Source organism: Pongo pygmaeus, chromosome 2 (assembly GCF_028885625.2).
Source record: "Pongo pygmaeus isolate AG05252 chromosome 2, NHGRI_mPonPyg2-v2.0_pri, whole genome shotgun sequence".
Taxonomy (NCBI): Eukaryota; Metazoa; Chordata; class Mammalia; order Primates; family Hominidae; genus Pongo; species Pongo pygmaeus.
Window position 1 is genome coordinate 1,082,887 of NC_085930.1, and position 24,346 is coordinate 1,107,232.

General features: G+C 36.5%; 1 protein-coding gene across 3 annotated transcripts in view; it reads right to left on the reverse strand.

Annotated features, from left to right (window-relative positions):
- CRYBG3 (crystallin beta-gamma domain containing 3) overlaps nucleotides 1-24,346 on the reverse strand; it is a 131,665-nt gene that overhangs the window by 52,233 nt on the left and 55,086 nt on the right. For all 3 annotated transcript variants that reach the window (XM_054480062.2, XM_054480063.2, XM_063661442.1), the window contains 6 exons: nucleotides 11,220-17,415; nucleotides 9,539-9,583; nucleotides 9,190-9,305; nucleotides 8,082-8,229; nucleotides 2,520-2,656; nucleotides 851-965 (listed from right to left, as the gene is read on the reverse strand). In XM_054480062.2, coding sequence (XP_054336037.1) covers nucleotides 851-965; nucleotides 2,520-2,656; nucleotides 8,082-8,229; nucleotides 9,190-9,305; nucleotides 9,539-9,583; nucleotides 11,220-17,415 — 6,757 coding nt within the window. The remainder of the gene's footprint in view (nucleotides 1-850; nucleotides 966-2,519; nucleotides 2,657-8,081; nucleotides 8,230-9,189; nucleotides 9,306-9,538; nucleotides 9,584-11,219; nucleotides 17,416-24,346) is intronic.

Genomic DNA, 24,346 nt, shown 5'->3' on the forward strand with positions numbered 1-24,346 from the left:
ATTTGAATGTAATATCTGAAAGTGATATATGTAGGTTACATAAAAATCTAATCAGTCAAGATTACACACCAGTCAAATTTAAATTGTCCTAAATTTTAAACTTTAAGTACAGAACTCTATAGTAGCCAAAACCAAGTTATAGTGTTCCTCGTCAATGTAGGTGGGGCAAGAAATCTTAAGGATACACTTTCCAGATTACAACTACTAGGAGGAAGGAAACTGAGCTTTAGTCCTTGAGTACACATGACCAATTAAGATTTAATCCCACTTCAGAGTGTCCCAAAAAGAAAAGTGGTATTGCTAGTAAACTCAGAAATCTCATTCAGCAGAGTAGATTTCTTAGCCAGCTAATCCAAAGGTCTTCCCTACAATTATTTGGGCTTTCTAAATTAGAGCACTGAGCTAACCACACTAACCTTTCAAGTTCTACCAACACTTTTTATCACATGTACTGTCTTTGTGACCTCAAAGTTGTACAGCATAAAAAGCAACTCTTTCCTTACAAAAACCCCAATTCTGTAGTTTTTTTTGTTTCAAGTGCTACTCCACGTTGTGATATTTCTTAAAATGTTTTAGTTTGTCCTAGTGGCTATGTTTCTAAAGGGCATGGACTAACCAAAAATGGTTTATCACATAGCCAATGTTTAATTGAACAGTTTGCCACTCAAGTAAATGTTTGTAACAAAAAAGAAATACTGTAAATACTGAAGGCACTACAGTACAATAGTTTGCCAATTCAGTAGTACACATATTCACTTGAGATTGAGATGCATGAGCAACCATCACGGTTATTTAATTTTGGATTCATGGGTACTTGGGAAAAGGAATGCTTCTTTTTAAATTTGCTTACCATTTGAAGCGGATGTAATGATTTCATTTCTGCTGTAGAAATCTCAAAGAGCCCATGGTCTTCCTCCAGAACTGTAGCTTGTCCCTTAAAATTAATATCTGGGTAGGCAAGCCAACTATATAAAAATAGATAGTTAAAGTATAATAGTACTGCTTTAGTCTGGTTCTGTAAGTAAAAAGGGCTACCAGAATAAAAAAACAAAATCCTCCATCACAGAATTACACTAGTAAAACACACTCAAAGGGAGAGCCAGACATTATATAACAATAATAGTTATCATGTTACTTACATTCACACATTATCCATCCTATAATAAGCTATCTGTCCTATAATAAGTCTAATATGTTTTCCAATCATTAGGCATTACTTTTATTTTTCCGATACCTAAAACATGTGGCACCTTTAATTCAAGTGGGAAATAATTAGAAAATCAAAATCAATTTCACTATATTCCATTCTTTTTTAAACTGGAACAATCAGAGGTAGGGATTCCACAAGGTGTTTTACATTTTGAGCCACATTTTTAGAATCAATATCAGTTCTATTGGCTGCCTAAGGAACAGTATTTGCAATCGGATTCCCAAAAGACCCATCTTCCAGCTAAGCTTGATAATTACAGACATTCCTCATGGACACAGTCAATTACTGGCCTACCCAAGAGTTATTTTTTGTTTTTGTTGTTTTTTCTTGAGACAGAGTTTTGCTCTTGTTGCCCAGGCTGGAGTGCAATGGTGCAATCTCAGCTCACCACAACCCCTGCCTTCTGGGTTCAAGCGATTCTCCTGCCTCAGCCTCCCTAGTAGCTGGGATTACAGGCATGAGCCACCATGCCCAGCTAATTTTTTTGTATTTTTTTAGTAGAGATGGGGTTTCTCCATGTTGGTCAGGCTGGTCTCGAACTCCTGACCTCAGGTGATCCACCCGCCTTGGCCTCCCAAAGTGTTGGGATTACAGGCGTGAGCCACCACACATGGCCGGCCTGCCCACGAGTTCTAATTCACATGTGGGGGATACAAAAAAGTTGTCCTACAGTGACCCCAAAATTGTATACCAACCATCATCAGAGTAAACAAAAACAGTGAGGGAGCAGAGGGTTTCATGTTGAGCCAGATATCCACAGGGTTTGGAGTCAAGTCAATCTGGGAATGAACTAAGACTGAACTTAGACCCATAGTCCTAACAGATACCTCTAGAACCAGAGAGGCCTAGTGTCAAATCCATGCTTACCAGCTAGTAGCCTGGGACAAATCACTCATATATAATATGAGAGTAACACCATCTGCCTTTCAGGAACAGAGGAGTCATAAACAAAAAAGCCATGTGTGCCTGATACCACAGAGGCAGTCAGTGACTATTAGAACTTAGACACTCTAGAAATAGTTCAGGCTCCAAAATTTTAGGCCAGGGACATGCTTTTATTTCTCAATCACAAAATTTGTTGACAATAGATCCATATATCAAGAACCACATCTCAGAATTCTATACCTGCTCCTGTGAGTCATATATCAAAGCTCTAATTAGATCCAAAGAATCTTTTAACCCCTGCAGTCTTTCTTGGGTGACTGAGAGTATAAACATTAGCCAGAAACTTTAGAAATATGCACGTCATCTGTTGAAATATGAAATTGGTGGCCATCAATCACTATAATAAAAAGGAACTGATACGTACACTCCTGACTTCACAGTGAAGGACATAGATTTGGAGATATTCAGTTCTTCCAAATTGGGGACTGCTCTCTGTATGCAGACAGGACAACAGGCTGGGTCAGATTGTGGGAAAAGCTCTATCTCTGGAATGCTGCAGTCCTGAAAAAAAATAGTTTGGCTTTGAAATCAACTAGAGTCACACAGTCTAGTCTCAATGTCCTGGACATACAGTTACACTGTTCTTATTATCGAGTTGAATTTCTTCACAAAGAAAACATAAAGGAAATATTGTTTCTCCTCACCCTTTTTTTTAAAAAAAATAAGTTTTCCTAAAAAGTTGTTAATGACATAAAAATTATAAGTTTTATGGAAAAATTATTGTCCCAATGTTTCTGCTTTGTTTTTTAAAGATTCGTTTCATTAAGCAATGCTTAGAGTTACCAAATTGAGTTCAGATTTCAGAGTTACCAAACTATTTGGGTGCCAAATGTCTGTAAGCCTTCCTTCTTAGCAGTATAATAAAACCATAAGGGAGGAAGAGAGTTAAATAAAAGCTGATCTCATCGGGGATATAAAAAAACAAGTAGAGAAGCAGTACCCTCTTCAGTGTTTATCTAATTTACATTGACAAAAGAAATAGTCATTAGAGGTGAGGGTTAAGGAAATCTGTTTTCCTCCCTGCAGGACTCCATTTCCTAGCACAGTAGGTTTGAAGAAGAAAAGCATTATGAAATTGACCCTTTACTCCATCACAGTCTTAAAAAAATTATGCACCCATTGTCCTGTGAGACCTTCCTTAAAAATTTCCCTCGTGCATATCTCTTCTTACATGTTTCCACTGTCACAGCCTTTGGTTAGGCCCAAACTTTGATTACAGGCCTACTTACAACCACTAGTCAAGCACTAGCTACTACTCTTTAGACAGCTGAACTTGTTAGAACATCACTTTCCTCAAGAAACTCATTGGCTTCAGACCCAAGCACATCAAATTCATGTTTCTGTTTGTCTTTCTATAATAGGACACCAAACTAGTGATCCACACTAACTTCCTACAACTCTGCAATCATATTGGTCTTCATGCTATCTCCACTTCTACTCCAGCCTTTGTAGGCTTTGCAGATGTTTCCCCTATCTCAACTAAAGAAATAATTATTTGTATACTTACTTTCAAAAATCTCTTCTAATAGTCAAGTTCTAACTCAAAAAAAGACCTCATCCCTTCTTAGGGAATCAAAATTACAATTATTTTTTCCCTTCTCTGAAATTACAGATACACTTCCGTCTTAACACACTATCTCAATACTCATGAGTATTTAATGATAGAACTCGATACAACTCAAGTTTTAGTAATTATCCCCTATGACACTGTGAGATTCAAATGCATATGCTTTAATAAAATAGGTAAATGTAATAACAGAGGTGGCATTTATAAGAGACTGAACAATGCTATTTAAGTTTTGCAATTCTGAAAGTATAATATTCTGATTTTTCAACTTTTCCCCAACTGAATTCTCAATCATTCTTATTAATATACAAAAGCAAGCAAGTTTATGCATCTCATTTTCAGAAAATTGGTTCTAAAATGCAAAATACTAAAAGAAGCATAATCTAAAACATCCTTTAAAGTATAAAAGTATACTTCGTTCTAAAGTTTCATTTCAAAAATAAGCAGAAATGTTTAGAACAGTCACCTGTCAATCCTCAAGGCTCTTTTGTATGCTATTAATAATAGAGTTCTAGTAACATTATTTCAAATACTTCCATATTAATGTCCCCCCAGGGATCTGAGTTACAGTAACAAAATACATAACTAACTGTCTCACACAAACAAATTTCCTCTACATTGTGTTGTACAAACAATGTTTGGGTGGTGTACTCTAAAAGGGAAAAGCTAAGAAGCATTCAAGTCTACAACAACACAGATGGAAACAGTATAATAGCAAAAGTGTAATCACTAAAAAATGAAAATAAACAAAAATGAGAAGGCATATGTTTGCTGTTATCTTCACTAGAAACCTAATTTTTGCTCTAGTTGATTGAAAAAGATTTCACTGTTAAGTTCTATCTTCACGGTGGCTATTCACAGAACCAGCATGCTTTGCAAAACATATGTGTAATTCTTGATGGACAAAGAAAGTCAAACACCAGCAACTGAAGGGCACTTTAAAGTAACCTAGAAACAATAAACAATTTAAGTTTATATGGCTTCCTTGTATACTTTCGTAGTCCTGCTACACTTTGCAAATATATTGGTGAAATTTGCAAACTTATACTATTATGGCAATTAGTAAGAATGAAGACAGTTTTACAGTTATAGTTAACAAAATCACAGTTAACAAACACAGTAAGAAAATATATTTGTCTCTACCTTACATAAGATACCTCAGTCCTGCATCTAACAACAGATCTTTCCATAAGATGTCATATCTTTAAAAAAAAAATACACAGTAAACATAGTAATTTGCAATATTCATTTATTCTAATTTTATAAACGAAAGCACTTGAATCAAGATTCACCACACTACTACCTTCACCCCCAATTATTTTCCCTGGGGACAAAGACAACCCTTAACTGGAATCTACAATTACTGATTACTGAGGGTATTCGTTATACCTGTCAATCCTCAAGGCTCTTTTGTATGCTATTAATAATAGAGTTCTAGTAACATTATTTCAAACATTTCCATATTAATGTCCCCCCAGGGATCTGCGTTACAGTAACAAAATACGTAACTAACTGTCTCACACAAACAAATTTCCTCTGCATTGTGTTGTACAAACAATGTTTGGGTGGTGTACTCTAAAGTGAAGACATCATGAAATAACTATCTTTAAAGGACATTAAAGTCTTGACTACACCAGTGTAACAACTAATATAAAGATGATTCAACAAGATAAAGTTGGCATAGAATAGGGAGAAGTGAATCCGTCATGGAAACAACCACCATGAACGTGAAGCATCAACAGGAAGAATTCTGACAACGTTGGAAAAAGGAAGCAGTTTGATGCCTAGTTATTACTTTGTAAAATATTTAAACAAGGCTTATGCCTCTTCCATTCAATGCTCAATAGTTTTATTTTCCTTCCTCACTAAAAGCTGTTAACCTGTGCGAGATACATGAACTAACACTGCAACTAAAAAAAAAATGATTCCGAGAACAAACACTGGAAGAAAAAGTACAAGCCTGACTTACTCTTTCTTATAATATATTCTAAGCAAATGGTGGACGTGCAAATATCCATTCAAATATCTATGCTCACCAGATTAAATCTGTTTGATTTTATTGTTTGATTTTGGGGGAGGTGAAAGAGGTGGCTGTTTGCCATATATTACTCGTTTTTTTCCCACTAGGCCTTGGCATAGTGCCTGATTTCACAGAGAAAGTACAAAACCACAAGCGATAGAAATCTTAGAAGAGTCCAGTTACGAACTAACTAGTCATTTTTTTCAAGGAATTTCTAGTTGAGTTAATCGAGTGAGCACTCAAATGGTTATCTGCAGAACTAAACTGACTGCAGTTAAATCTTTCGATGAAAATGGACATTGCTCTCTCCACTTCAGCCATCTTAATCTCCCTGCAGTATACTAGGCCACCAAAGCTCACCTCTGTATCTGACAAAAGTGGCTCTGCCAGGAACTCCCTCATATCTCCCAGACTGCTTAACTACTGTTAGTCCTTGCAACATTCCAAACAGGTGCCACCTCCTCCAGGTGACACACCTCTTCCCAAAGGTGAGTTGTTTCTTCTGTGTGCCCAGAGGGCCCTGGAGAACGCTTCTCACATCATATAATCATGTGACTCAGCTGCTCTCCCCCAGTCTTTAAGCAACCTGAAGTAAGGAACCATATCTCACTTGTATTTCTATTCCCTGTGCACACTACAGTATTGGCTCAAAAGCAGACACAAATATTGTTAAATATAGGTTTGCTTACAGTTTTGCAGACAGTATTGATTCACATAAAATATGTGCAGACACCTTTATAACTTGAGTTTTTCTGTAGGCTATATTTAATTTCTCTGAATGCTATAGACCACTGTCAAGAGTTTAATAACAATCCAAGTCATCATGATAGTGTTCATCTCAATTTATACTTTTTATGTATATAAATGAATCCATAACTTGAAAACTATATATATATCCATTACTGTCACATGAGTATTGTATCACATATTATGAAGGAAATCTTAAGAATACATGTGAGGAGAATTCTGTCCTTATCTGAGATGTCCTTATCACTAATTAACCCCTCCTCTATACTACCACAGAACTTCTTACAAAATATTTTATTATATTGGAAGACGCTTCTCATCTTAGTATTAATATTTTCTAAGCAGAAAAATAAAAAATACCTTCCCTTCCTATTCCAATCCTCCCTTATTTCCCCTAACACACACACATGCATGCACACACATGTCTATACTAAGTAGTAGCAATCTACACTAGAAAAAGATATATCTGGAAATCAATAAGGAATCTCTAAGATTCCTGAATAGTATACTTCTAATTAGGAACACTGTATACTAATTAGGAGTATTCTGTAATACTGTGCTGCTATTATTATTATTATTATTAATTATGAGACAGAGTCTTGCTCTGTCGCCCAGGCTGGAGTGCAGTGGCATGATCTCAGCTCACTGCAACCTCTGCCCTCCAGGTTCAAGTGATTCTCCTGCCTCAGCCTCCTGGGAAGCTAGGATTATAGCTGCCCACCATCACATCTGGTTAATTTTTGTATTTTTAGTAGAGACAGGGTTTCAACATGTTGGCCAGTCTGGTCTGAAACTCCCGACCTCAAGTGATCCACCCACCTCAGCCTCCCAAAGTGCTGGGATTACAGGTGTGAACCACAGTGCCCAGCCAATACTATACTATTATATACTACTAGGAGTATCACAGTAGGAGTAGTAGTATACTATTACAGTAGTATACTAATATAGTAGTATACTATTATAGTATAGTGTATAGTATACTATTATAATAGGAGAATACTATTCCTATTAGCATATTTTAATAGCAATAGTATAATCCTGTAAAAAATATATATAGTACATCATGTAACATTTTATATGTTTATTATTATTTTTTGAGACTGAATCTTACTCTGTCACCCAGGCTGGAGTGCAGTGGCGCGATCCTGATTGACTGCAACCTCCGTGTCCTGGGTTCAAGTGATTCTTGTGCCTCAGCCTCCAGAGTAGCTGGGATTACAGACTTGCACCACCACGCCCGGCTAATTTTTGTATTTTTAGTAGAGACAGGGTTTCACCATGTTGGCCAGGATGGTCTCGAACTCCCAATCTTAGGTCATCTGCCCGCCTCAGCCTCCCAAAGTGCTGGGATTACAGGCGTGAGCCACCACGCCCGGCCCATGTAACATTTTATAAACTAGATTACCTCTGGTTAATATTTTTAACTGCCATTCACTCTATTTGCATAAATTCAAAAGATTATCAATATGATAATGAAGATTAATAACAGCACAAAAATTAGCAATGATTTGTAAACACTGCCAGGCCACAGCACAGGTTTACTATATGACAAATAAAATCAAATAAAAAATAGAAAAATCTACAGTTGTTACCTTTAAGACACGTTTGAGAGAACCCAATATAAAGTTTCTTTGTGGATGCCTTCTGTTCTGAAGAATCCAGTCACGATTTAACACCTTTTCCCCTTCTTCTAGCACACATTTCTGACCTCGGAAATGTGGTTTCTCATATAAAATCCAGCTAAACAAAGAGAAATGCAATGATGAGTTATATTTAATTTTCTAAGAAATGAGGCATATAAGTCACAGACCATTTTGTCTACTTAAATTTTTTAAGCTGGGATATCTTCCGCTATTAGCATATAACCCTATTTTTTGAAACAATGATATATGCTAATTTAAGTACAGGCGAATAGTAAAGAAAAAATAAAAGTGCATATACCTTGGAAATAAAAATACTTTCTGAACATAGTACCACAATATATTTCTATGTCTATATTTATGTATGTATGCTCTTTATAGATGTGGTCTATACAAAACTATACAGTTGCATAAAAAACAATAGTGCAACAATTCCGAATTATACTTCTAATTTTCTTGTTGCTGAATAACACAGGACACATGTCCCATTTTATTATATGAAGACGAGATTACACCATATGATTTAAGACATGAATGCTGACCTGGGTAGCCTAAACACTGGACAGATAAATTCTGGCTCCAGCATGTCCATGGGTCATGGTCCATAATAAATAGATGGGGTTGCCCCTCATTTTTAGACCATACAAAGATTCCTTCACTTCTTGAGCAAGTCAGCTATACAAACAACTTTAACTATGTGGCCTTCACATTCCTCAGCATCCCACAAATTCTGAACTCATTTTCAAAGCTATGCTTCATTCAACTGAAGCATTCACCCAAACTTGCCAAATCTATCCTGCTAATAATGCAGTTACAGAACGGTATTGATTATATAGATTAGGTCTTGCAACTTACTGGCTTAAGCACTAAAAACAGATTGTATTTTATGCCATAGTAAATAAAGAGAACAATTAAGTTATAACACACTAATGTTTCAAAATCTTCTGTCGAAAAGTAGAGGAAGGAGAATATGACTTCAATAAAAAACAGAAAAAAAAGCATTAACAGCAAGAAGACACATTTAAGAAAATATGCTATAAAATTTTAAGAGACTTCTTACCAGCCCCTTACAACTTTTATTAGAACTCCATTTGGAAAAGACCATGACGTAGCATCAGGAATATTACAGTAGACTTCTTGTTTATATTTACTTTCATGGAGATCATAGATAACCATCTGCAACACAGTAAATAGTAAGTAGTTACAATAACTAATTTTTAGAATGTATTTTAAATTCTAAAATGTCCTAGAACATAGAAATAAATATCCTAAATATACAAAAGCAAATGTTACTTTAGATGTTAAATCCTTGAATAAAATCATTTTCTAAGTCACTTATATTAAATTCCTCAAGCCTGAAAGTTACCTAATGTTTAACCTTTATCTTAGTTTGAGAAAGTTATCCTTACCTTCCCAGGTCTTGGGTTACATCTCAGAGTTTGTCTGTCAACATTCTGAAATAATAAAAGTGGAAAAGTAAGCTTTAAGAAACATCGGTGAAAAGATGCATAATTCATTTTCTTAGCAGTCATGTATCCGATTTATCACATATTTAGTGATCATTATGAGCGAGGTGCTTCTCTAGATACAAGTGATATAAATACAAATATACAGGAAATTAACACATTGTCTCTGCCCTCAAGAAGTACATAGCTTAGAATGGGTAAACAGATGATCATATTTGCATAGCTCTTCTAAGCCAGGGGACTAAGTTACATTCACAGGTAAAATACAAGGAAAACACTAGGTTATGGAAATGGCACCAGCATGGAGGTGAGGGCATACAGAGGTTCAAAGAGGCTTTTCTGAGGAAGTGGTATTGAGGGATCTTGAAAAAAAATATTTCAGTGAGTGGAAAATGTGGCAGGTTGTGATGGGATAGTGAATAAAGAAATTCTAGGAAGAGAACTATCCTGGGGAAAAGTGTACTGGTAGGAAACACAGAGTGTGCACCCAGAGTGTGGGGAGACAAGGTTGGCAAAACAGAACTTGGGGGCCTTATAATGCAGAGTTAAGAGGTACCACTTGATTTGGTAGGCAGTGGAGAACCATGAAAGAAATATTTCTTCAAATCCTATCATTTCTTTTAAGATGACTTTGCTTTGCAAGATTTTGGTTGGTCTTTGAGTATTACTATTTGCCATGAAGATTGTTTAAGGCAAAGATACAGGCCTTGGACATCCTGTATCTTTATCTTGAAAGTACCATGATCTTGGAAATGCCAGAAAGGAAAGTCCCATATTTAATAAGCATTCTACATTAAATATTTAAATATTTCTAAATCAAAGAAAACTGTAATTGAATTTAAAACATTTTCCAGCTATAATGTTTTCAGTTCTTTTGTTTGATTTAGGTTGCTCACTGCCCTGCATTGCATTAACAACAACATGAGTTGTTGTAGTGAGAAGCTGCTGTCAAATACTTAAAAATTTTACTTAACAGAAAGATTTTTCATGAAACTAATAAGCTAAATGCAAAGTGACAATTTTCCCACATACAGTACCTTCAGAAATCTGGAATGTTGTCACTTAATTTAGTTTGAAAAATATTAGCAAAAGACTTCAAAATAACCTTGCTTCAGTATTATGCTTTTTAAATTCTGACCAAGCAATTTTTTTTTTCTAAGTAGTCCAGCTAAAATACATGAGTTATGATATATTTCAACCAAAGAATAAATCTGATATTTTTATGAAACAAACTTTATACAACTTCTACAACCTCAAAACATTTTCTTTTTTGTTTTGTTTGTTTGAGACGTCTGTCGCCCAGGCTGGAGTGCATTGGTGAGATCTTGGCTCACTGCAACCTCTGCCTCAGCCTCCCCAGTAGCTAGGATTACAGGCGCCCACCACCATGCCCGGCTGATTTTTTTTTTATTTTTAGTAGAGACAAGGTTTCACCATCTTGGCCAGGCTGGTCTTGAACTCCTGACCTCGTGATCCACCTGCCTCGGCCTCCCAAAGTGCCAGGATTACAGGTGTGAGCCACCATGCTTGGCCAAAACATTGACTTTTCTTAATAAGCCTTTAGATAATTTCATGACCCAAAGCTTTAATAACTATTATTAATATAATAAACAAAATAACTTACCTCTATAAATGGGCTCAATCTGCCTGGGTTGTCTTGAACACGGAAATACTTTGACACTGGTTCCTGAAAAATTCCACCAAATCTGGCTCCTTTTTCTGAGGAATGACTTTGGGAAGTCTGCAGATACTGATGATAAGCACTCTTTAAAGAAGAATGTAGTTTAGAAGTAAGGTCAGATTTCTGGAGAAATGAGGTCTTTTCTGGCCACAGCCCAACTTGCAGATTGGAGGTAGTAGGTTCATTTGGCATCACATATGAATTCTTAGAAATTCCAATGCTTTCCTGGTCATCAGGGTAAAATGTGATGGAAGGATCTGGCAACTGGAAGGTAACATGCTCCCCGCTTCCAGCTCTCAGATCTCCTTTATGCAATACTGCTGCCTCCTCCTCTTCTTCCTCATCAGCTGCCTCTCTGTCATCTTCATCAAAATTCATCTTTAAACGCTCTGACACTGACTGGAGAAGGGATAAAACAGAAGAGGACTGGTTTTCACTCTCTCTTGATTTCCTGGGGCCATGGTGACCAGGTGAAACCTCACTGGATAGAATGTCCTCCTGTGAGCTGTCATCCTCATAAATGGGAGACAACGCTAAAGGATAAATTTTGTACCTTTTGGCCTCCACTGATAAGAACATTTCTGAACTATCACTATCAAATGTCTCACCTAATTTAGTACCTTTTTCAAAGTGATGGACAAGGTCAGTTCTACTCTCAGACCTTTCACATGCCAGAACAGGCATGCTGTCAGGGGATGTATCACGGAACAAGACAGACCGTGTTTGTCTTGCTTCTGCAGAAGCATACTTGTCCTCCTCTTGAAGGGGTTCTTCGTATAATATAGTAAAGGAAGAATTTTCTTGTTCATCTTGAGAAACAAAAGCTAAATTATATTCTTTTTCACCACTATAATCTGTCTCTCTCCTCCTGTCATATATTGCAGTAAGAGACATTCTTTTGTCTAGTCTTCCTGTGGTATCCCCAGGTTGAAAATCTGGCATTGCTGGGGCTGGGTAGCCCTCATAATCCTTACTTAATGTAGGGGATTCATATCCCCTGAAATGTGTAGGAAGTCTATTTTCACATGCTATCAAGCCTTCCTTTATTTCAGTGGGCTCTTCCTTTGTTTCTTCAACACTCCCTTCAGCATACTCTTGTGGTGTTTTACTTTCAAATGCAGGAGGCATGGCCCCCATTTGTTTAATGGTCAATCCTAGTCCTGTTCCATGTATTTTCTCAATGTCTACCACTGTGGGTAACACTTTGTGTTTCCCAATATTCTCACCACAATCTTCTGGGGGCATTTTTTCCATTTCTATCACAGAGGGTGTGGACACAGTTGCTCCAATAGTCTCTTTAACATCTCTCTTGCATGCTTTTTCCATTTCTAATGGGGCAGGTGCTGCCTCGTGTGCTTCCTTCACTTTTAACACACACGGTACTATTTCAGTATTCTTAATGACCTCTTCAGCAGTCTTTTGGTAAGTAGCTTCCATTTTCAACATAGACCCCTCAGTGTTCCTGGTATAACCTTCGGCATTTTTTTGGTAAGTATTTACTACCTCTAATGCAATGGGCATCACCTCAGTTTTGCCACTATCTCTTTCAGTATCCTTTGGGTAAGTATTTTCCATTTCTAACCTCACAGGCTTCACTTCAGCCTTTCCAATATCCCCTTCAGCATCCTTTTGGTAAGCATTTTCCATTGCTAATGTAACGGGTATCACTTCAGCCTTTTCACTAATCCCTTCACCATCTTTTCGGTAGATATTTTCCACTTCTGACAAGGGTATCATCCCAGTCTTGCCAATATCCCCTTCAGCATGCGTTTGGTAAATATTTTCCATGTCTATTGTAACAGGTGTCATCTCAGTCTTTACAATATCCCCTTCAGCATCCTTTTGGTGGATATTTTTCACTTCTGGCATAATAGGTATCACCTCAATTTTGCCAATATCCCCTTCAGTATCCTTCATCTTATAAGCTTTTTCCATTCTTAAAATGACAGGTGATCCCTCAGTTGTTTCAATACAGCTGTCGGCATCCATTTGGTATACTTCTCCCATTTTAAAAATATTAGCTTTTGGCTCAGTTTTCGTGACATTCAATTCAGCATCCATTTTATGTATTCTTCCCATTTCTATCACAGGAGGGACTGCCTCATATTTGAGAATATTCAATTCCGCATCCTTTTTGTTTGCTTTCGCTGTTTCTAACGTGGAAGGTATAAGTTTAATTTTCCCTATATTTATTTCATTATCCTTCTTGTGTACTTTCCCTACTTCTGACATTGCAAGAGGTGTGTTTTTACTGTGTCCTGGCAAGTTTTTTTCAGATATACATACAAGGCTATCAGACAAACTGCTTTTAGATGTACCGGGTGCATGGATGTCATCATTCACAAGTGGAGGCCATTTGAAATTTAATACAAGAGTTCTTCTATCCTCTGTCTCAGTTTTGTTATTATCCACATTCTCTATTTCCATTGTCTCATTACAGTCCTCACTGCAAAATAAATGTGTTTTTACCCTATTATCTAACCGTTTATGTGACATGTCTTCAGCTAGTAAAACCGTATCTGATTCCTGCAAATTTATACTATCAGACAGTCCAGATCCATTTCCAGAAAATGGGGATTTTTGGTAGAGAACAATTTCTCCTCCCTTAATTGACTCTGTGCCACTAGCTAAGTTACTTATGGAGAAGAATTCACTTAATACTTTATTTTCACTAATTTGTGTGCTTTGATTTACTGGCTGTTCTGAAACCAAGAACTCTCTAACTACATCATGCGGCTTAACACTATCACTGTTCAGAATTTTTGAAGTATTAGCCTGAAGTTCAGAATCCCAAGTATCCTCAATATCTTCAAAAGTATCATTTCTCAATTTTTCTTGGGCTACATAAATAATCTCATTGACTAATTCCCTAGCTTTATCTTCTAAAAAACAAGACACATTCATACTATCAGGATCAACAAGAAGACTATTCTCACCAACTGTTGGTGAAACACAGGGCTTCTCTTTGACTTCTGACATGTTTTCCATGCCTTGCTCTTCCAAACCCTCTGTCTGTTGTATTTCTGTTAGTGTCACTTCTGATGGGTTTTTCTCAGAGATGTCTTCTTTCAGGGTACCCAGATTCATTATACCTTCTATGGTTATATGCTCCTGGCAGGTACTCACTGTGTGTTTGAATTTTAGTTCTTCCCTGACAGAATTAAAAATCTCACCAATCAATGTATCGGCCTTTTTGAGTAAACTACTTTCGAGGTCCAAAAGTTGGTCATGTGCTCTTCTCCTGGCTTCTATGTGCTCAGCAAAGGCTTCAGAACACTGTTGGCCTGAGCTGTTAACTGACGCCGCAGGCCCAGCAACTGCTCCAGTCTCTGCTTCCACAGGATTGTCAAATTGGGCAGCAGTTGGGAAATCAATGGATATCTTCCCAGTATAAATCCCAAAATGTTCCTGAAATGGGGTTACTTCTGTCCCAATTGAGATAGATGTTTCAAATTCCAAATAAGAGGTGTTAGGGTACAACGGGTTAGTTACGGAGGTACCTTCATGTGTGAGATCTTTGGTAACTTGTAAAGAATCCAAATTATTTTGGGGCTTATGTGAATTTATTATCATGCTAACTTCTTCAGGGTAACTAGAGGAACATGACACACTATCAATACCACCATTTAAAAAATGGATGTTCTCTTTCTTTCTGTAAGATGAGGATTTCTTTTCTGATTTCAGCACAGAAGGTACATTAAGGAAGCTTGAGTCCTCAGATGCAGAAAAATTTTTTTCCAAACTGGAATCAGAATCCAGAAAAGGTGAATTTACTTTTGTGCTGCCAGTTTCTTGGAATTTAGGGGAAATATTAGTTAAGCTGAGTTCCGCCATTTCTGAGTGACCAGAAATCTTTTTAGTCCCACAAATATCCAAAGATTGATGAATTATACAAGTGTTAGCTTCACAATTCTGCGCCATTTGCCTACTGATTTTTTCATCATGAATAGGTGGTAAAATCCCAGATATAATACTTTTAAGAAGAGCAGGAGGAGAGCCTAAGGCATCTACCTCTGGTTCTGGTTTATCTTCATATTTGGAGGCAGCAGGAGAAAGCTCAGCTTGGCAACTCTCCTTAAGGCCAGCATCTGAACATTTCTCTCCTATCTCATTATGATTAAGTGACTGAAAACTTTTGCCCTGTTCAACTTCTAGAAAGGTTAATTCTGATAAAATAGGCTTTTCTGGAACACGGGTAATTTTCAATGGAAAAGAAGACATTTTATCCTGAGAAATGTTTCTGTGATCCACTTTTGAAAGAGATACCTTGGACAAGGATATAGTTTTTCCTCTTCCAGAATGTGACTCCACAAGAACATTGTTCTGACCATCAATTTTAGCTTTTGATAAAATGTTAGCAGTTTTGGCTTCCAAGGAAAGAGAATCAGACTTCTCTATTATGCTCATATTTGCTTTAGTGTTTGAAGACACTAACTCTACTCTATTAGGGTCTTGAGATAAAATGGAACTGCAATCCTTAGAGAGGTTTCCAGAGTCAAAGCTCAGTAGCTCCATCCCAGTTAAGTGAGGGCCACTGGCTTCAGAATCTAGAAGAACCTGGCATTTTTCACTATTAGAAAGAACTTCTTTGGATTCAAAAATTGCAGATGTATATTCAAGGCAAAAGGAAGGAGGAGGACTCTTCCTGCCTGCAGCCTCAACATGGTTTTTCACATTTTCCTCTTTACACTTACTAGGCTGATAGGAAATACCAACAATGTTGACATTCCCAGTTTCAATAGGCACAGGAGAACCCTCATTCATTAAATCAGGAATATCCAACTTGCTCAGCATCCCAACTCCAGAAACAAAGCTAGGAGGTAAAATATTGAAATTTAGTTTTTTACAGTCAAGGCTAAGAGATGTTTTAGCATCAGGTGATATTTCAGCTTGTTGAGGACTCTCAGAGTCAAGAGGAGTTTCTAAAATGTGACTTCTATTAAGTTCAAATTTCAACTCAGATGCATTTTCATTTCCTAAGCATGCTACAACTGCTGATTCACTGATGTAATTTAAAGAGGCCAGGTCTTTTTTATTCATTCTAATATGAGGAATTTTATCATGTGACCTAAAATCAAGCTTGTTGGCTTTGGTTTCAAAGTATTGGTCAGTATCTTTGGGTAATGACTCAATTTTATCTTCTGGAGCTTTTACATGACTTGAAGCTATGGATTCACCAGCTGAGGCACTTTCTGTTTCTTGCCTGATTTCTCTAACGGCCACATTTTTCTGTGAGTCTTGGGCATACAATCTCTTTCCTTCATTTACAAATTCTGTGTCTGTCACAGCATGTCTCTGAAGAGCAATGACATTGGTGTGAGTGGCAGCTTGCTTTGATGAGTTATCTATGGTTTGCTTGTCAGAACACTCACTCTCTGGCAACTGCAGATCTTCATGCCTAATTGATTTATTTGGACTTGGCAAATTTGTACTTTCCTGTTCAGTAGTGTCACTCCCATCAGATTTACTACAAGAGAAATCAGAAATAGCAGGGCCCTGAGGCTCAACAAGCTCCTCTCTTTGCACCAATGTCCTATTACTCATCACAGTGCTGTTTTCTTTTATCGTATTTTCTGTTGTAGTTCCTCTCTGAAAATCTGGGCTGCAAGGGACTCTGCGATGGTTACTTCCTGTGAACAATGCTGAACATACCAAATTCCTGTTAGTCTGAGAAACCGGTTCACAACTTAAATGGTGCCGTGAGTCAGATTCTGCATCGTAGCTGGAGTTAGTCACAGAAGAAGGGGATGACCTATTTCTCTCAATAGTCCCCCAAGCATTTTTATTTAAAAGATTATTGGAAGAGGCAATATTCTGCAGTTCTGGGTTATTTGTCAAAGAATTTTCTTTGTTGAAACTTGTTTTGCTACAATCAGAGTTTTCTAATGGGCCTTCAAGTAGATTTCCTTTCATAGATGAGTCTGTACTAGCTGATAACAACAGTGGCAGTATCCCAGCCTCAATCTCACTTCCAGGGTCAATATGTCTGCTTGTACTAGAGTCAGAACTTCCATTTTCTCTGTCCAAGGTATTCACAGTTGCCAAGCCCGTCTGTTGCTTTAAATATTTCCTAATGTGTCTTGGGCCCCGATATGTTGCATATGTTACTGAAGGCTTCTCTGGTTTACCATCGATTTGTCTGTAAAAAGAAAGCATGAGAGTATCAGGAAATATAATTAATAATACTTAATACTAATCCCAGCAACTGTGGTAAAAGTACATCTTTTAAACACTACTTCCCTTAATATGTACCAATTTGGGGAGTAAATCCTAGAATGCTTTAAATTTATCTTTATTAAAAATAATAAAAATTTAACAAGCAGCACCTGAATGTCAATGCAGCATGAAGAATGTTTGACCTCCTTAGAATTACTCCTTCTTACCTGATTACATACATACCTCTGACTGTGGTTAACAGAATGAGTCCAAGCCTTGGGTCCTAGTTCTAATCTCAAAGGAGTGTCTGACTCTAGGTAACCAGATTGACTTTGGGCCTCATATTACTACAAGTTTAGGGATACATCACTGATTTCTCCACCACATTAAAGCATCATAATGACCTTCTATTCCTTTACTCTTAGATGTGAATTTGAACAGCAATGTTTAGCATATAAGTTGGAAACGTTTTAAACAAAAACAGATGGCAAGATGTCTAGCCCACAGCAAGCACTCAGTATGTATTTGTTAACTCAATAAATGACAAAACTGCATTAAAATTCTCTGTGTTCAGTTCTTCAAATATTCATTTAGTATAGTGAGTATTAAACTGCTTGGGCAAATGCAAAAATCAAAAAAGATGTCTAGAGTAAGTATAGAAAACTAACCCCAGTATAAAGATCCTGATGCTCTCAGCACCCAATTTCCTTTGGTGAATCTACCACTACGAGTTCTCACATCATGCCATACTATCTTGTAGCCAATTACACACATCATTCTCTGCCCTTTAATGCCAGCATCAGAAGGAAACTCTAATGCCCTCTAAGACTCAGCACTGCAAACCTATCCCTCTACTATAATTTCCACTGCAAACCTATCCCTCTACTACTAAGATGGACAGTTAGTCTTTGATCTCTGGGTGCACAGAGCACAACATTTGTCACATTAAATCATAAAGATCTATGCACTTATTTATTTTCCCCACTAGCCTGGTGGCTATTTGAGGGAAGGTACTGTGTCCTAATCATCTTTCTGTTTTTAAGTGCTCCACACAAGATTTGGCAAGTTGTATATGCTTAATACCTTCTCATGAATTAATGAGTAAGTAAAGGAATGATACTTACTGCTAAGTAATCTATTTCAAAAGAATGTCTTAATTATTATATGTGATAATCAAAATGTTTTAAATTTTGAACTCTAATTACCTTTCAATTTCCTGACTATAAAAAATAGCATGCACTCATATGTTCATCACAGCACTATCCACAATAGCAAAAACATGAAATCAACCTAGATGTCCATCAATGGTAGACTGGATAAAGAAAATGTGGTACATATATGCCATTGAATACTATGCAGCAATAAAAAAGAAGAAAATCGTGTCCTTTGCAACAACATGAATGCAGTAGAGGCCATTATCCTAAGTGAATTAATGCAGGAACACCAAACACTATATGTTCTCACATATAAGTGGAAGGTAAACGTTGAGTACACATGGACCCAAAGAAGGGAACAATAAACACTGGGGCCTAATTGAGTGGGGAGGATGGGAAGAGGGTGTGGACTAAAATACTACCTGTCAGGTACTATGTCCATTACCTGGGCGACGAAATAATCTGTACACCAAACCCTCACAACATGCAATTTATCTCCATGTAATAAACCTGCATATGCACCCCAACTCTAAAATAAAAGTTGAAATTATTTTTTAAAAAACAGTATGGTAGAAAAATCTGATGTGTGTTCTACTTGATTTTTTTCTGATTAAACATATGATTAACCAAACCATTACTGTGAAATACACAAGAATAATTTAGAAATTCAGTTATCAGTATTCCAATACCTAAAAAATACATTTTATTGCCAACTTTAAAGCAGTTACATTAAGAATTCTAGATTTGTCTAATTGATAAAAGAGAAAGTATTTCTCTTTTGACATGTAAAAACTTCACCAACTGTGTCTCTTAAATACTTCTTAAATTTTAGCTGAAATAATTCATTTCAACCTATATATCTCCTGGCCCCTTAAAATACTAATGCACCAGTATTGTAAAAAATTATGTTAGTTATATTCATTTATTTTTACTGTCCATTATAAAGCACTAAAGGAGATGCATAAAGAAAAGCTTTGTGTTGCAAAAATGGTTTTAGTTGCTGCATGAATTTCAGGCTAGATCAAGGACTGTTATGAAACAAAGTCAAAACTTGGATAAGATACCATTATTTGACATTTGGGTCTTTCCTTATTGGTATTTTTTAAAAATCTAATCCTTATGAAGACAGAGCCCAATGTATTGTTTTTATTAATCTCTCTATGTAAGCCTCTTGCACAGAGCCAACTATGACATAAATATCTAATAAAAATGCAATGGCAACTTCTATGTGTAAGAAAACTAAGTACAAAATTCTGTTCTTACATATGAATCTTCCTATTGTTACATGCAATATGGAAAAAAAGTTTTGTACCAAACATTTTCTGCTTCATAATGTAGTGATACTTCATATCAATTTTAATAATGTATCATGTTTTATTCAAAGTAAGCTATATGATAATAAGATTAAACATTTAATTTGTAACTACCAACAAAACCCCAAAAGTTGAATGAATGAATGAATGAATGAATGGTGAATATAAAAATAAAACAAAACAATGAAAGAAAAAAGTTGGATAAGGCAACCAGTCCATGAAAATAGGCAAGAAGCAAAAATAGGTAAGTGAATGCTATTGGTAAAATGCCATATCAAAATATGTAAGTTATTCAGAAAATACAAAAGCCTTTCAGAACAGCATATGAAGATACAGAGTCTAAAAAAATGACAGGTTTTTTTTTTCAAAGTTTTAACATTTCACACCTAAAACCTACTGTCAACAGGCTACAATGTTTCTTTTTGCAAAAGATCACAAAAGTAATTCTGAAGAAATCAATACCAAGAAATGTTCATGGTCAGTGGAAATAAGAGAAAAGGATCAGAAATTTATTCTAGTATAGTAAATTTAGGACCTCTTACTACCAACTCTTTCTTAATCAAACCTCAAAGCATTTTATCCTGCATCACTGCAACTTTTGATCCAAAAGACCACAATAATAGACCACAGAATAATAGACCACAGAAAAAGTCCATTAAATTTCAACTCACTATAATAATACCTTTTGGTATTGGGGTCCTTTGCAGGGTAGGCGGTGGGAATCATTGTTTTATATTTTTTAGGGCTGAGTACTTTCAAGAAGTTGGTTAAGTTAATTTATATTAAGTTACATGCACTGGTTTAAATTTCTAACTAATATGCTGCACTGGAGGTAGAAATATTATATACTTGTAATTAAAACATACATTCTTTAGACTAAACAATTATACTATATTTAAAGAATAGGAAATCAAAGTTACAAGTTCAGCTTCATATATTATAGTCAGTCCCTTCAGGTACTAATGAGCTACACTCTCTCTGCCTTTTTTTAAAACTTCCCATTTTTAAAAGGTTAAGTCATGCTAACATTATGTTTTAGATCATTCTTTCATGGGGTATAGTTGAGTCCACACAATTAAATAATCTTTTTTTTTTTTTTTTTTTGAGTTGGAGTCTCGCTCTTTCGCCCAGGCCGGACTGCAGTGGCGCTATCTCGGCTCACTGCAAGCTTCACCTCCTGGGTTCACGCCATTCTCCTGCCTCAGCCTCCTGAGTAGCTGGGACTACAGGCGCCCACCACCGCGCCTGGCTAATTTTTTTTTGTATTTTTAGTAGAGACGGGGTTTCACCATGTTAGCCAGCATGGTCTCGATCTCCTGACCTCGTGATCCGCCCGCCTCGGCCTCCCAAAGTGCTGGGATTACAGGCATGAGTCACCATGCCCGGCAAATTAAATAATCTCAAGAACATAAAGCTGTCCTTTAATTTTTAATTTTTCCCTAGTAAATAGAAATGCCTAAAAGCATATAACTAATAATAAGCTGAAGGTGGAAAATTAAAAATTAAAAAACTTTTTCTCCACATTGTATTTAACAGCAGGAGGATTCATATGTAAGAAAAGAATTTTGTACTTAGTTTTCTTTCACAAGGAAGTTACCATCGCATTTTTATTCTATATCATTTGAATTTTCACAAGCTAAACAGAAAAGGGAGTATTAACTTCATGCATTTTGTAATTATACAAAGGATCTACAGCTTACGCTATATACCAAAGGTACATAATCCAAAGAACAGTAAGAAGAAAAGTAAAATATCTAAAAATTTCAAATATTTAAGGAAGTAGGCATACATATTGAAAATCTGAAAAGGTTTTACAGATTTTAGCCCAATACATAATTACTCATTATGTGAAGGTTTATTAAGCCTCTAGGTAACACATATGGCTATGCTCTATTCTAGATAAATTTGATACACTTGATACTACAAAGGTCAACCAAAGACATGTATCATTCTTCAAAGAAAATCCTGTAATAGCAGCCTGAAAGTAATAGCTAGACTTACAGCAAAAGTACCTAATTCACATTTAGGAAAATATGACAATTTTTATTATTATTATTTTTTTCTGAGATGGAGTCTCGCTCTGTCACCCAGGCTGGAGTGCAGTGGCACGATCTTGGCTCTGCAACTTTAGCTTCCCGGGTTCAAGTGATTCTCCTGCCTCAGCCTCCTGAGTAGCTGTGATTACAGGCACGCACCACCACACTCGGCTAATTTTTTTATGTTTTTGGTAGAGAAAGATGGGGTTTCACCGTGTTGACCAGGCTGGTCTCGAACTCCTGACCTCAAGTGATCTACCCACCTCAGCCTCCCCAAGTGCTGGGATTACAGGCATGAGCCACTGTGCCCAGCTGACTAAGCTACTTTTTTTTTTTAGCAGTAAGATTTATTTCCTTTCAAATTACAAACAATATCTTCTCTCATAATGGAAAAGGCTTTTTAACTTCTCTACAGAAAGAAAAGCAAAAAAAAAAAAAAAATCACAAGAGCTTTCACAGAAGAGTTTAGCATTATGCATATGTACCTGTGAAAAATAGTTAGAACTTAAAAAAAAATTAACCCAACAATAAAGTAGCTTCCTACAATATACAGAAAACAATTTTTAAATGTTGCCAAATGTTTTCATAAAGATTTTATGGATATTAAAAAATTTGTATAGTCAGTTATAATATAAAAACAATGACAAAACTATTAAGTGAAGATCAAATCACTTACATTGCCTTTTGTTGAGGATTTTTTTTAATTCACTTTACATAATAAGTACAGGCTGAACATTCCTAATCCGAAAATCTGAAATCCAAAATGCTCCAAAATCCAAAACTTTTTGAGCACCAACATGATATCACAAGTAGAAAATTTATCATTTTTTCTTCTTTCCAACTTTTATTTTAGGTTCAAGGAGTACATGTGAGGGTTTGTCAAATGGATAAATTGCACGTGACAGGGGTTTTATGTGCAGATAATTTCGTCACCCAGCTAATCAGCATAATACCCAGTGGGTAGTTTTTCAATCCTCATCCTCCTCCCACACTCAAATAGGCCCTTGTGTCTCTTGCTCCCTTCTTTGTGTCCACATGTATCCAATGTTTAGCTCCCACTTAGAAGTAAGAACATGCAGTATTTGTTTTTTCTGTTCTTGCATTTTATGCGGGAGTTTGCAATTTTTTGAGTTTGAAAAATCAGACCTTGGCAATGACCTTGAGCAGTAGGATATAAAGAACTCCCTCATGCTTAGTGTTCCAATAATGGAACACTAGGCATAAAGGGGTTAATTTGATTATGACAATGGTCTCTCACTCCATCCATGTTGCTACAAAGGACATGATTTCATTCTTTTTTTATTATACTTTAAGTTTTAGGGTACATGTGCACTATGTGCAGGTTAGTTACATATGTATACATGTGCCATGTTGGTGTGCTGCACCCATTAACTCGTCAGTTAACATTAGGTATATCTCCTAATGCTATCCCTCCCCGCTACCCCCACCCCACAACAGACCCCAGTGTGTGATGTTCCCCTTCCTGTGTCCATGTGTTCTCATTGTTCAATTCCCACCTATGAGTGAGAACATGCGGTGTTTGGTTTTTTGTCCTTGTGATAGTTTGCTGAGAATGATGGTTTCCAGCTTCATCCATGTCCCTACAAAGGACATGAACTCATCATTTTTTATGGCTGCATAGTATTCCATGGTGTATATGTGCCACATTTTCTTAATCCAGTCTATCATTGTTGGACATTTGGGTTGGTTCCAAGTCTTTGCTATCGTGAATAGTGCCGCAATAAACATCCGTGTGCATGTGTCTTTATAGCAGCATGATTTATAATCCTTTGGGTATATACCCAGTAATGGGATGGCTGGGTCAAATGGTATTTCTAGTTCTAGATCCCCGAGGAATCGCCACACTGACTTCCACAAGGGTTGAACTAGTTTACAGTCCCACCAACAGAAAGAAACTACCATCAGAGTGAACAGGCACCCTACAGAATGGGAGAAAATTTTTGCAATCTACTCACCTGACAAAGGGCTAATATCCAGAATCTACAATGAACTCAAACAAATTTACAAGAAAAAAACAACCCCATCAAAAAGTAGGCAAAGGATATGAACAGACACTTCTCAAAAGAAGACATTTATGTAGCCAAAAGACACATGAAAAAATGCTCATCATCACTGGTCATCAGAGAAATGCAAATCAAAACCAAAATGAGATACCATCTCACACCAGTTAGAATGGCGATCATTAAAAAGTCAGGAAACAACAGGTGCTGGAGAGGATGTGGAGAAATAGGAACACTTTTACACTGTTGATTTCATTCTTTTTAATTGCTGTGTAGTATTCCCTGGTGTTTATGTGCCACATTTTCTTTATCCAGTCCCCCACTGATGGGCATCTAGGTTGATTCCGTGTCTTTGCTATTGTGAATATTGCTGCAATGAACAGACATATG